Source organism: Lepus europaeus, chromosome 12 (assembly GCF_033115175.1).
Source record: "Lepus europaeus isolate LE1 chromosome 12, mLepTim1.pri, whole genome shotgun sequence".
NCBI classification, from domain to species: Eukaryota; Metazoa; Chordata; class Mammalia; order Lagomorpha; family Leporidae; genus Lepus; species Lepus europaeus.
Window position 1 is genome coordinate 88763060 of NC_084838.1, and position 14523 is coordinate 88777582.

Genomic DNA, 14523 nt, shown 5'->3' on the forward strand with positions numbered 1-14523 from the left:
AGGATCCCATATGAGGAATTAATCCACAAGTGAATCCCCAACAATTCCAATTAAATACTTTTTTGGGGGAGGAGTGGGGGAAGAGCAATAAATAACAACGTATTTTTCTAAGAGAAATTTTAAAGCACACTGCAAAATTGTAAAAGCATTTTCATTCCAAAACTTAACAGAGTCTGAGACATGAGGATTGCTGAAAATATTACATGTGCTCAGAAATTTGAAGCTCTTTTACCTTCTCCATCTCAAAACAAGACTGTAAAATATACCATCACTCCTTCCAGACTCATTTATTTTTATTTTTTTTTTAATTTTTTTTTTTTTTTTTGACAGGCAGAGTGGATAGTGAGAGAGAGAGAGACAGAGAGAAAGGTCTTCCTTTTTGCCATTGGTTCACCCTCCAATGGCCGCTGCGGCCAGCGCATCTCGCTGATCCGAAGCCAGCAGCCAGGTGCTTCTCCTGATCTCCCATGCGGGTGCAGGGCCCAAGCACTTGGGCAATCCTCCACTGCCTTCCCGGGTCATAGCAGAGAGCTGGCCTGGAAGAGGGGCAACCGGAATAGAATCCGGCGCCCCAACTGGGACTAGAACCCGGTGTGCCGGCGCCGTAAGGTGGAGGATTAGCCTGTTAAGCCACGGCACCGGCCCAGACTCATTTATTTTTAAGTTCTGCCCCCTGTGGCTCCCTAGAGAGTCCCAGTTACCCACTCTACAGGGTGTAGCACAAGGCAGGCACACACTCACTCCATTGCTAGGGTCTCCACATTGTCTCTCTCATTCTTAAAAGGAGTTTACCCTGATGACAGCATGGTTCAGACCACCTGCTCCACCCACAGATCTCAGATCATAGAAAATCTTAACTTTTGGAACTATGTACCTAGCTCTGATATATCTTGTATATCACAAGTTCCATCAGCACAAAGAGAATTGCAGAGACATACAACGAGGTAGTTGTGGGCTACAACACACAGGCCAAAAGGAGATTCTACCACTGGCCTTGTGTTCCCAACAGCAGCAAGGCAGACACAGAAAAAAAGCAACCTAGGGTCAGGCAACTCCAACTCAAGCCTTAATAGTTGCTTGGTCTTGAGCAAGTCGCAGTCTCTGAACACACACCCAAGCCAAACAGCTACTATCCAATCTGCTTCACAGGACGCCTGTGGAGGTCATGGGAGACAAATCACTATTGAAAGCTGTTAATTGCTGTACAAATTGAAGCTGCCTATGACAATTTACAGCATGGCCTCATCAGTGTGCAGAAGATACATGAATGGCATACGTAAAGCTTATGTGTGCATTTACAGTACATCTTGTTCCCAAAAAATACCAATCAAGATCATAACAAGCCATACAATGGAAACCAATGTAAAGATCAAAGCTTTACACACACTGGACACAGCCCTGGAAACAATCAAGACCCACAACAACTTGCTATTTACAATGCACCTTAACTCTGATGGTATTAGAATTGTCTTTATTGGATGAGAATTCCTCACCTCTCTGTTGTTTTGGGGTTTTTTTCTTTTTTTTCTTTTTTTTTTTTTTTTGACAGGCAGAGTGGATAGTGAGAGAGAGACAGAGAGAAAGGTCTTCCTTTTTGCTGTTGGTTCACGCTCCAATGGCTGCTGTGGCCAGCACATCTCGCTGATCCGAAGGCAGGAGCCAGGTGCTTCTCCTGGTCTCCCATGCGGGTACAGGGCCCAAGCACTTGGGCCATCCTCCACTGCCTTCCTGGGCCATAGCAGAGAGCTGGCCTGGAAGAGGGGCAACCGGGATAGAATCCGGCGCCCCAACCGGGACTAGAACCCGATGTGCCGGCGCTGCAAGGCAGAGGATTAGCCTGTTAAGCCACGGCACTGGCCCCTCACCTCTCTGTTGTAAAGAGATCTGGAGTGTATGATCTACATGAACAGAGATGGACAAGCAAGGATCCATAAGCTCTCAGGGAAAAGAAAGCCTTAATGCTACAATAAAGATGGAAGTATCTGTTATCATCCCTGTTCTGCTGCCTGCCTTTTCAGCAACAGGCCACAACTGGGCGCAGAGAAAGTAAGGGGAAGGCTTATCAGGAAGTGTTGACACAACATAAACATGGACCGCGGGCACCACACCAAGAAAGGAAACCACAATTATACCGTTCCTGATTTGGATGCACTTCCACTTTAAAACTTCCAGATGGAGTAGTCGGTGGTGAGACGTGACACTGAAATCTCTAAAGCTCATTCCTCCGCCAAACCCGTTGAAAGGTGGAAAGGGAGAGCGGTCGTCACGCTGGAGACAAATCTTAACAGTATTAAAGCTCTCTCTCCACAGAAAGTTTCCCCACCAGTGCGCTTTTTTTTCCGTAACAAAGATGTTGTCAGAAATGACAATTTTTTGTGTCCCCTGATGATGCCTTGCTAGCATTTGGTTATAAGCCATAAAGCAGGAATAATTTCAGCCTGTCAGGAGTCTCGCTAATGCCCAGTTTCCCCCTAGAGAGAATTCCTGTCAAATCTAATGAGAGCTCCAAAGGCCCTCTCTACAATATAATGAGCACTTAGGCCATGCTGGTGATCAGGCGGCAAAAAGCATCAATTTGAGCCTGGCTACACCCTGGGGGCCAGACGTCACCAGTTTTAATAAGAATTATGATTACTCGCTGCACCAAATGCCTCCTCAGAACTTATTATTAACGTGTGACATTCAGAAGGATGTTTTTCAAATGTAAGGCCACTTTAAACTGAATTACAGCACTACTTTGCACACCACTCCAGTTAAGGGTCTGTCAGCATTTACAATATAAACTAAATTTCAGGGGGGCTTACCACCCTACTACTAAGAACACGGTGCCGCTCAGCTTTTCACATTTTTCAAATTACTGAGCCAATTATACACAGTGTATTATTAATGCACACTGGCTCATGGACAGACAGTGTATACCCACAAGTGCTCAGTGCCCCAGTGCACAAACTCGTTAGAAAACTATTTTCACACAAGGGGCTTCTGCCCTCTTCACCTCTTCTCTCTACACAATCAAGGAGAGGTCACCCCACCACATAACCTCTAAGAACCCAGAAGAATTGCACACCTCTTTTAGCTCCCCCAATAAATCCAGCACTCTAGCACACAGAACCACACAGGGATGTTGCTCCCTGGAAAAAAGTCGAGGTTATTAAATCCTTTTGGTTTAAGAAAAACTCAGTCTCATCTTACGTTTCCAGAATATTTGTTACCAAAATATTTGCCCTTTAAGATAACACTTAAAAAAAAAAAAAAAAAGCAGGAGGTTAGAACTTGTCTGCCATATTTATTTGCATAAATCGTTTAAATGACCATGTTAGCTATAGATCTTCTAGTCCATTTACTATCAACAAGTTACAAGTGCCTCAATAAGGCACTGGCCATTGAAACACACACACACACACACACACATAAAGGCACAAGCCCAACACAAACCTAAGCTACCAACTTTGCACATCAGAGTAAAAATCAGCATTTTTAAAGGCCGAATTATATTACTAATGAAAGGCTCTGAACTGAACTCTCATTTTCCAAACACATATCTGAAAACAGATCTAAGGTACAGGATGATAACATTATGAAATCTATGATGAATTAAAAATCAAAGAGTGCAGAGTTACAAAAGCAGAATTCAACTCTGAAACACACTTGCTTAATGAAAGTCTTTGAATATAAGGAAGATCTGAAGGCTGAACTAATCAATTTCTCCACTGTGCCCCAGCCGGTCAGCCATGCTCTTTAATTTAATGAAACAAGGGTTTGAGATGAAATAGCACATATACATCAAGTAAGAACTGTATTGTTGCACTTTGAAATGTGTCCAACTGTGCAACTTCATCTGATGATAATTTTTTAAGAGGCAATCGATTTCTAAAAGACGTATTGTACCAGCGTCTTGATGAAAAAGTGAATGTCAGCATATCTCCAGAATACTTACACCCTGCCATTAATGCTTTCTTTGGCAGACAATGACTACTCAATTGAGGGTCCTTTGGGCTGAGCAATCATTTAGCTTTTCTTCTCTTATGAGGTCCTTAGTGCCTTGTTCCAGCTCAATACTCTTTTTATACACCATTATAGTAGCCATAAGTGTGAATTTTATGGGAACTTGCAAACTCATAGTCATAGCTAGGGCTTTCCAGTCACTAATCTTTTCATGCTTTTAAAACCACTAGGACTGAAGCAATTTCCAACATATGCTGTGGCCACAAAAGGATGCCTTTTTTTTTTTTTAAACCTCCAAACCTGCTTCAACTGACAAGTTTTTTAAACACATGTTTGCTAATAAGCCATTAATCCTGAGTCTCGCTTACACAGCCCAGAAGCACAGAGTACTCCAGTCAATCACTCAGCTTGCTGAACCTGATCACAAAAACTCTTGAACATGCCCTTCCCCCCAAAGGTGCGCACTTCCTTCCAAACAGCACAAGCACAGGGACTGTTCTGAACGTCAGCAATTCTACAGATCCTGAGATCTTTTCAGAGGACAATAAATCTATCCAGGTAGAAAACTAAATTCAGTCTCAATTTCTCTGCTGCCTAAAAAAGGCTAATTCACATTTCTAAAACAGCTAGTCATGTAAGCACTCTACGCTTGCTGCAGACACTACCACCAAGTTACAAGAAAGGCAATCAAGGCCAAAACTGGCATGCAAACTCCCAGGTCCACAACCCTCTACTGAGGACAAAGCCAGTATTACAAAATGGTATGAGCTGATTTCTTGTTTCGGCTTAAGATTTATCTAAAGCTTACCTGTTTATGCATTTCAATGTTTAATCCATATGACATTTCATAATACTGTAAAGAGAAGAAAGAACCAGGCATTTCATTAACTCACATTTTGTGATGCGAAGAACACATATTTGCTAATATTACATGAAAAAGAACTCCAATCTTTGATACCTACCATCACATAGTGTCTCTGCATTTCTGTCTTTTCACTTGCCAGTTTCTCACATTCCAATTTAAGGCTATGAAAACAAAACAGGCAACTTAATGTAAACATTATGTCACTTGTTTTAACATCTGCCTCACATATTTGCACTTCAAGTAAAAACACAGACCAATTTGGAAAAGCCATAAACTATCTAGGTAAACACCCAAAAGCTTTGTCTCTGTATTTAACAGGAAAAAGGAATGAGGTGAGCAGTACAGAGTATCCCTCAGCCTTTTGCTTCTTCTCTTTGGTGTACACTCGTCAGCTGATCCCTCCTCATGGTCATCTGTTCCCCGTTCCCCACACCAGAGTCTGTTTCTCTGGACCCCACCAAAATCCAGCCTTTGCACACTTCTGTCCCAGCCTTAGGCCACACCATCTTTGTCTCCAGGTTTCAAAGTCATACCTGCCAAGTTAGTTCTACAATGGCTGGTCCCTTTCAAAACCGATGGTTTTTAAATTCCTGCCAAAACATGCCAAGCAGGTACCGCCATAAAATGGGCTGAAGTTCTCCCTCATGAGTAAACACGGTGCGCACAAGGACACCTCAAGCCCTAGATCCACCACTTATAAGTAGAATAACGGCCTGACAGAGTAAGAAAATTCACATCCGAACCACCTACCCTCATCTCGAGCAAGAGGAAGCTAAAAATTGCCATTACAGCAATTTCTTAGCTTGAATCAGCCTTAACCTCCCAAGGAGCCAGAGAAAGACACTAACCTTTCTGGAATACCCACTGTGAACAATCAGTGACTTTACAGATAGCTTTCAGTTATAAATTCCTTGCAGATGGGTATCCGTACATGAAGAAACTGAGGCCAAGATGAACGCTAACTACACTCAAATCAATCAATTCAGAAGGAAGCCAAAGTGGATGAGCTCTCCCCTAACGCTCACCACCTTGTCCCTCTCATCACCAAGGATGGACATAGCTAAAAGCCAACTAGCCTCCTTCCCTAATGGACTTTGCCTCAGACAACCCAATTTTCTAGTACGGCAAACAGCGATTTCAACATGGCTTTTGCTTCCCTGAACCCGCACTCCAGGGCTTGAAGGATTGATTGAACCAATGTTTCAGCTCAGCCTGTTGCAAAATAAATACCTGAAGTGCAAATATTGACAGTTCTCATGCAACTCCTAAATACACCAAAAAGGACTCCTTGGAACAGCAGCAAGCCGGCAAGAGGGAAACAATGGGAGGAGGGAGGAGGAGACAGGAGCAGAGCTGGCCCGGGAAGAGCCGGGAAAGGGGGTACCGTGAATGACAGGTCTGAACTGCGACTCCACACGCCACCGCCTGGACGCAAGTACTCAATACAGCCAACGCCGCCACCGGGCTGGGCGACCAAGGGGCTAAGGGGCCGCCCGCTCAGCCGGACACGCACCTGTGATACTGCGCCTGCAGGAACTGGAATTCCTCCTTAATCCTGTCCAGGGACTCAGGGATAGTGAACTTGAAGGGTTGGCCTGCAGCCTGGTGCGGCGTCTGGGGGCGATGGGCGATGGGCACCGAGGGACCGGGATGCGGGCGGGCAGACGGATAAAGTCAGGAGAGGCAAGAACGGGAGGGACATAAACAAAAAAGTTAGAGACGGCAGAAAACGGAGACCCAAACTCAAGTCTGAGCTTCACTTTGGGGAGGGGGGAAACGGACCTCCCCCCCACTCCCAACCCCCAGCTTCTAAAAAGGCTCGGAAGCTCTTTCGGCCTCCTGGGCAGATCTCGCCAAGTGCTCCCGGGTCAACCCGCCCGAGGAAAGAGGGCTGCCTGGCGACCTGGGGGGTGCGGCGTGCGGGGACCAGACCGGAACCTCGTCGTCGTCGCCCCCTCCCCCACGGGGGCGACAATGACCCCGGGGACCGGAGAAGAAAAACAACTCCCTCAAGTCCTCCATTCCCAGAGTCGCCAGGGCCACCTCCGGACGCACCGGAACGGGGGCCGCATTGACATGTAAATAGGCGAGACGAGAAACAAAGGGGGGCCGCCAAACCCGCCTCGGGGAAAGCGCAGGATGTGGCTGCGGGAGAGAAACCCCAGCCTCCCCCAGCGCCCGCGTCCGCCCGGTCTAGACGTCAACTAGGAAGGGGCCCCAGAGGGGAAGGGGGTGGGGGACTTGAGTTTCAGCTCACTCACCACCCCACGGAGGGAGGGACCAGGAGCCCCTGGCCTCGCGCCGCCGGGGGCCGGGGGTGTGCGGCGGCCGCCCAGCACCCTACTGCACAAGACCGAGTCTCCCAAGCCCCGCGCGCCTGCCCGCACCCACCCGGCCGCGCCTCACCGGGTGCCGGCTCTGCGGGAACATTGCTCTTCCGGCGGCGGCCGCAGCTCTGTTCCCGGGCAACTCAATTCTCCGCTCAATTTCCAACTTTAATCCCGCCGAGGACAATCCAGCCGGGCAGAAGCGGGGAGCGCGCTGGCCACGCACGCAGGCGCGCTCGGCGAGACGCACCGGCCACTCGGCGCCCGCGGCTGCTGCTGCTGCTCCCGCCGGTGCGGGCTCCCACCCTCAGGGCCACATCTCGGGACGCCCCGGGCCCAGCTGCTCCAAGGACCTGCGCGGCGCCGCCGGCGCCGGGGGGAGAGCGCACAGCGACTGTGCTCCAACCCGCGGGCCTCAGACGCCCGGGGCGGTGAGGTGGAGGCGCGGCGACTCGGGCTGCGCTCCCCTAGGGCAATCCGCGTGCGCGGCGCCCGTCGCGGGCAACCAAATCCAGGCGGGCTGCTTTCCTTCGCTCTTCTCCTGCTCGGTCTCCTCGCAGGGGCGGGCGAGGTGCAGGTGGCGCGGCGCCCCCGGCTCACCTCACACACACACACACAAGGAGGGGCGGCGCTCCGGGCCGACCCCCGCCGGTCCCGGCTGCGCCCGGGAGTCGGGCGCTCTTCGTGGGAGGCAGTAGGGAGCGATCTCAGAGCCGAAGCGGAGGCTCCGAGCCCGGTGGTCCGAAGCCTCAGCCCGGGCCGGGGAGCAAGGGATGACGAGGCGGGGAAAGTGCGGAGGGCGCGCCGTGAGGCGGCTCGGCACGCCCCGCGCAACCGGCACTCGGTGTTCTCCGCGGTTGCACAAACGCTCCTGGCCCGACGGAGCTACTCCACGGAGGGCAGTCCCGGAGCCACCCGCTGCTCCTCCAGCCCGGGGCGCATCAGGGCGCCGCAGCCCGTGCGTACTCGCCCCGCACGGCCGCTCCGGACCCTTCTTCGTCGGCCCTCTTCCTTTCCTTCCCCTCGTCTGCCTCTCCGCGAAGGGCGCTCCAGCCCGCTGCGAAGTTCCCTCACGACCCGAGGAACGACATCCACGAGACGGTGGGGGAGAAGAGCAGGAGTGCGCTCCGCCGCTCGGCCTCCCGCCCCGGCGGGCAAACTCCGCCGACGAGTCCGAGTAATCCCGGCGGGGCGCGGGTCTCCGCGCGCGGGCCAGCGGAGGTCCAAGCTGAGGGCTCGGGTCTCTCGCCCGGCCGTGCGAGGGCGGGGGGGGGGGGGTGGCGCGATCGGTTGCCTCGGGGACGCGGGCACGGGGTACCCGCCGCCGCCGCCGCCGCCGCTGCTGCTCCTACAGCCGCCGCCGCCGCCCGCGCCTCTCGCACCGGTTACATTAACACGCGGTTTCACACTCCGGAGCTAACCAGCGCCGGCCCCGCCCAGCCCCGCGCGGGCGGGGGCCGCGAGCTCGGAGCCGGCGGGGGACGTGGGCCCGGGAGGCTGCCGGGGGCGTAGGGGGGCCCGCGTCAACCAATCGCGTTCGCCGCGCCCAACGTGGGGCGCTGACGCCACGCCTCCCTCGAGCCTATGGCGGCGCCGCGCCGGACTGGCCGTGCCTCCCGCTCCCCCGGCGCCCTCCCCGCTCGCTTCCATCTCCGCCGTCTCCCCCGTCTCCCCTCCCACCCCCCTCCGCCCTTCCTCCGCCAGCCGCGTCCTCCCGGGCTCGGGGAGGAACTGTTCCTGGAGGAGCCGCGGGACTCCAAAAGCAGCCAATGAGAGGCGGCGCGACGCGGAGATTGGCACGAAGGATGGGAAGGTCGGTGGGAAGGAGAGCGGCGGGGCCGGGCTGTCAATCAAAGTAACGTGGGCCCGGCTGGGGAGCGCGCGGGCGCGCGCGGGCGGGAGGGACCCGTGAGCGTGCTGCGGCGGAAGCCGGGGGCTTGAGTTTGCCGAAATCCTGCCACTTGTTCACTTTGCGCTCTAGTGCGAATCTTGTGGGCTCAGTAAAAGTAACTCGGGGACTCACGGCGTAGTCTCGCCTTGGGGCCGGGAGGGAGGGGTTTTTTGTTTTTTTTTTTTTTTGGTCATGCGAGCAAAATGGTTTTTTGTGTGGTGGCCTCTTGTCTGCTGCTGCTCCTTGAAAGCGAGGTCACATTCAGAAATGCCTCAGAGCGTAGTCCTTTCTTGAGCCGCCTCTCCCCGGTGCCCAGGAGTGGGCTGTACACTTGGCGGAAGACGCATAAATGAGCAAAGCTTAGCCGGCGTGGGTCTGCCCGCCGCCGGAGCCCCGACTGCGACCCCCTCCGCCCTCCCCGTGCGCCCAGCGTGGTGGGATTTGGCCTTTATTGAAGGATTCCGGGCCACTTTGTCGAAAGGTCGGCCTGCCTGCGTTTGGCGGGCGGGATCCCCAAGGTGCCGCCGGCGTGAGGGCACGCGCGTCTCGTGCGCTTGAGGGGACAGCTTTGCCCGCGGTGCAAAGTCCCGGGATTTTTTTTTCCCCCCCTCAGGAGTCCTCTGGCGGGGGACAGGGTGGCTGGGGGAGTCTTAGGAGCCGCTCAACAAGACCAGGAATCTTTCCAATTCCTGGAACCAAGAGGAACAGTGGGATAGACCAGCATCAGGACCTGAAAAACCTGTCGGGCCCAGCCCAGCCCGTGGCCTGGGTGCTGCTCGTGGCCGAGCCGTAGAGTCGGCTAAATGACGTGGCCTGGGCTCTTAGAGGGGCAACTGGGGATGCAAGGGACTTGGAGCTTTTACAGGAACGAGAGGTGCTCCGTGTTTAGTATTGTCCGCTGTTTTTGTCTTTCTCGAGATACACCACACAGCAGAAGAGTTTCAGTACTGCCGCATTGATACCTTTCTGCTTACAAATATGTACTTTTCTTTTAAAGAACAGTTCAGTGAAACTGTTTCCACATCATGAGCAGTGCGTGAATAATGCTCTTCTAGCCAAATGATGGTAACGTCTTCCACGAGGCAGGCAAATCACCGACAAGTGTTATTTTCCTTGGAACCTAGATATTGGTGTTAGTAACCACGCGTCCCCATTATTTTACCTTCGAGGAACTTAGGGGAACGAATTTATTTAAGCACATATACGTTTTATTCAAAGATTTGCTTTTTACAGAGATCTTTTTGTTGAAATATTAAAAGAATCGTTTTAGCTAATACATTTCACTGGCGTTTTTAAATATGTATGATATTGATTTGTCTATAATTGCATCAATCCCTAATATCAATTATAAATGAAAAATAAAAGCGATTTCAGCCAGCCTGTGCAAGGCCATAGTACGCTCTTAAACACGTTCAGGGTTCTAGCTCTGCAGTTTTCTGAAGCGGAGTTGAGAAAGGGGCTACACTGGTCTTAACACGGAGAATGAAAAGGAAGTCCTGCCTCTCTTTCCTTAGTTAAATGTGGTGATGATGAAAGCAGGCTTGCTCCACGTGTAGGACCCAAAGAAATTATGATTCATGGTCGACTAAGAGTTCTCCTTTGGCTTCCTGTGTTTGTGAAATCATCATCTAGTGATTGGGCTATACACGCCAATCTGTGGTCCGTTCCAACCGTAGGACTAGGTGGAAAAATGCTTAGGTGCACGAAGTGTGCTTGTACACAGGCAGGGATACCTGGGGCAGCTCTCCCTGGCTTCCCCAAACTTTACCTGGTAGGATGTGTCTTGATTAACTGGAGCATACTGCTAATTAACCAGAAAACTTAAACATAATTTTTTGGGACAGGAGTGAATCATTTCTAACGCGGTGTTGCTGATGTTCTCTGATAAAACTGATCACAGAAAATGTTTCTGCACATTATTTCCCAGTTTGCTATGAATAAAAACTGAAAATTTTCTTTCAACTAGTGCTTCTGTACCAGTAGTTTAGAGCCAGGCCAGGCCTGTGGTTTTCTTATAATGTGTAGTATTAGGAGAAAAGAAAGAGCATAATGGTTTTTGAATCAGACGCCTTTAATTGAGTGCATAGAAGTGGTTGGTTTTCTAAGGCTTCTTTCTCATTCAGAGCATCCTCCTTGAGAGCTGGAGAAGCCTCTGCCCTTTTTCAAGGTCGTATTTTCTCCAGGATTGTCATGCTGTAATAATTATACTACAAAACTCTCATCAAACTGCATTACAAATGATGGTGTTTAAACAATCAAGTAACTTTAATCTTATGTTTTAAATAAATAATATATGTGTAGATTGCCTAAAGCATGTTTAAAAGAAAATAGACCTACTCATGAAATCTGTAATTTTGGTCTTCTATTTAATGTCTGTTAACCATAATCTTCTTTACCTCTACCAAATTTATACATCAATGACGTTTTTACATGAAATAATATTAAGGACACTGCTTCCATGGGAAATTGTCTCTTAAAATATGCCCTTTATTATCCTCTGCAAAAGCAACAAAATATTGTCACACTGTGCAGTTTACCTCGATGCATATGTGGGCGTATTTTCATGCATTCATCCTCACTATCAGATTTTTAACTCATTAACAGCATAAGTAATTACAAAAGCTGGATATTGTATTGTACAAATAGGAAAATTATGAATTCTAGTCATAGAAATTAGGCATCCTTTAAATCTATTATTTGAAATAAATATTTCAGTTATTTGTAGCTTATTTTTAAAGACCACTTTTGTCATTTTCTCTTCCTTTTGACTGAGTTATTACTTGTACTTCTTTTTTCTCTTGACTTTTTTAATTGAAAGTTTTTCTTAAAGCTAAGAATAGAGTGTCCAGAAGAAATCATCCTAGCATTGCTTGGTAACCTTTTTCTTGCCCACCCCGCTACCATAGAAATAAATAGGATGGGCAGGCATGGATGTGGAGGGGAGAAGGCAGACAAGGAAAAACAATCAGTAGCAGATCCATGAGGCAGTAAAACCTCAAATAAAATCACATCCAAAGAATCTCTTGTGGTTTCACACAATATGGTAAAATTAGAGATTGCAGGAAACCAACTAAATTAAACCGGGAGCATTTGAAGAGAAATGAGCAGACTTTATGAAAATGACACATTGACTGACCAGTATGCTTTTTTATCAACAATTTCTTTGTTAAGACGCAGATCAAAGGAACCTGCATATGTTTTCATTTTGTTCTAACTAGAAAATCACATCCAGATGTTTAATAGGCATTTGGTTGGTTTTTCAGCATTGATTAGATATGTTGGTTCTGTTTGCTTACAAGTGTAGCCGGATCATTAGCTAATGCAAAGAAATGTTTGCTGTGAGTTGCTAATTAGGGCTTTTGGAAACTCTCCATGCTCAAGGACAGTTTGTACAGTGGCCAGAAGAACTTGCGGGACTTGGGAAGTTGTTTTTCCTTCTCTGTCGTGGTGGGGCGAGCAGACTGCCCCATTCCCTAATCTCCCTTTGCCTAGGGGGATTGCGATGCTATCCCCCAAGGATAGGAGTGCAAATAAATTAGGAAGAGACCACACAGGCACTCCAAACACTGAGATAAATGTGCTCTTTCTGGAACCACTGCTGGGGGGGGGGGGGGGGCGGGTAGGGACAGGGCAGGGGGAGTGAACATCTGAAATGCTGAACATTAACATGTGGAAGATGCTTGGTGCTAATGTTATCAAATACACAGCATTTTTAAGTATACTTTAGAGACAGATGAGAAAGCCCTTTATGATAAATGAGTGTACTTGAATTCATTACTGTAGTACTTATAATTAAAAATCTCTCTTTGCAATTTCAGTACTTTCACAGGGTACAAGAGACCAAGCTTGGGAACTTGAAGGCTGGGGGATAGTGAAAGACTTGAAGGAGAGGAATTTTGGAAACTACAATGAGCCTGGGAGGAAATGCAGTGTTTATTTTCACAGCCCACCCATTTGTTTTCCCTGTTAAAGCCCCAAAACTTGTAAGAGATTAGCCATTCACTCGGGATTCAAATAAACTGTTTGAGAATTCGAGGCACCCAGGGGATAAACTACTTAGCCGGCCAAACATGTTTTTAAAAACGCTTGAAAGTGTTTGTGGCCTGCAGAAGAGCCCTCCCCTTAGCCAGGGTGGAACTTTTGTTTATGGAAGTCTATATTCCCAGAGTCCAAAGTAGCCTGTGTATATATGCAGTCATGTAAGTGCAGCTCTAAGTGCCCCTGTAAGCATGTTCTTCTGCATATCAGCATCTCTTCTCAGCCTACTTCCATGTAGTACACAGGGGTGGCATACTCCTATGTATTAGTGCAGTCTGATTAGCTTGAGATTTTCATACCAATAGAAAGATTTATGATTAGCTTCTTTAATAGTTCCGGCAGAGGGCCTTTCTATCAGAACTTTCTATATCCAACAATGAAATGCCCTGGAAAAGCAAAGGCAGTCTTTTGGGGCAAGATCAAATACTGCCTGAGATCAGACCATAAGAATGGTCTCAGTGAAGTTAGCTTTCCTATCCCCCTTTTAATCCATTTTAAAATCTGATAAAAATTGGATAATGCACTTTTTTTACTCCTTCAATTTAGCATTTAGCAGGGCAGAAGCTGAAGGGCAATTAGTCGATAAAAGAAAAAGTAGTTAAAGGAAGCAGCTTTGATGCTTTCTTTCCTATAGGTTCACAGAAGAGGAGCAGACCTTGGCCCCTTAGGGTTCTTGCTGCAGGCCAAGGATTTGCTAAGAAATCAACATTACACTGAGACACTTTTCTTTCAAGAAAAGCTTTTATTTTTGCAGTATCATTTAAATTAACTTTTCTTCCTGAAGTTTCAGAGTCTTTGAAGGGTTAAACCTTGAGATCTCTGGGTATTTATGGTTTAAGGAGGGGAGCTCTGGGGATGAGAAGAGAGAAGGCAGGCAGGCTTCTAGTATGGAAAGTCTAGCCCTAGGTGAACAAGTTAGATGGCATAAATACAAACTGTTGGGACATTCCACCGACAGCTAGCTTGGGTTCTTTACATTGTCTGTATCATGAAGACAGAAAAAAAAGAGAGAGAGAGCTATTCCCTACAAAGAAATATTATGCAATGTGTGAATCTTTATTGGTCCCTGGATTTAAAATTTTTTTAAAAGCAGCCTAGGCATTTGGTATAGCAGTTAAGACAACTCTTTGAATACCCAAGTTGTATATATCAGAGTGCCTGGGTTTGGGTCCTGGCTGCACTACAGTTGCAACTTCCTGCTCAAGTAGTTGAGTCCCTGCAACCAATGTGGAAGACCTGGATTGAGTTCCTGGCTCCCTGCTTCAACCTGGCCCATCCCCAGCCATTGTAGGCTTTTGGGGAGTGAACCAGCAGATGAAAACATATTTCTGTGTGTGTGTGCGTGTGTGTGCACATGTGCATGTGTGTGCACGTGTGCGTGTGTGCTTGTGTATTTCGAATCCAAATGAAAGCAACTATGGAAGGTACTTGGCCAGTTTTTATAAGGATTGGATAGT

At 48.5% G+C, this 14523-nt stretch overlaps 2 protein-coding genes across 14 annotated transcripts in view; one reads left to right on the forward strand and one right to left on the reverse strand.

Annotated features, from left to right (window-relative positions):
* The window catches only part of TLE1 (TLE family member 1, transcriptional corepressor), a 98883-nt gene extending 91478 nt beyond the window's left edge, over positions 1 to 7405 (reverse strand). For 4 of the 13 annotated variants that reach the window (XM_062208474.1, XM_062208467.1, XM_062208470.1 and 1 more), the window contains exons 1-4: positions 7217 to 7402; positions 6324 to 6424; positions 4908 to 4971; positions 4754 to 4798 (exon numbers count right to left, since the gene is read on the reverse strand). In XM_062208474.1, the coding sequence (XP_062064458.1) occupies positions 4754 to 4798; positions 4908 to 4971; positions 6324 to 6424; positions 7217 to 7240 (234 nt within the window). In that variant the 5' untranslated portion in view covers positions 7241 to 7402. Of the gene's footprint in view, positions 1 to 4753; positions 4799 to 4907; positions 4972 to 6323; positions 6425 to 7216 lie in introns of all 13 variants that reach the window. The other 9 variants (XM_062208468.1, XM_062208473.1, XM_062208466.1 and 6 more) reach the window with 4 other exon arrangements.
* A 1415-nt stretch (positions 7406 to 8820) lies between these two features.
* LOC133771988 (spermatogenesis-associated protein 31D1-like) overlaps positions 8821 to 14523 on the forward strand; it is a 235687-nt gene continuing 229984 nt past the window's right edge. Inside the window, exon 1 of the mRNA XM_062208477.1 lies at positions 8821 to 8950. The gene's annotated coding sequence lies outside the window, so the exon portion shown is untranslated. The remainder of the gene's footprint in view (positions 8951 to 14523) is intronic.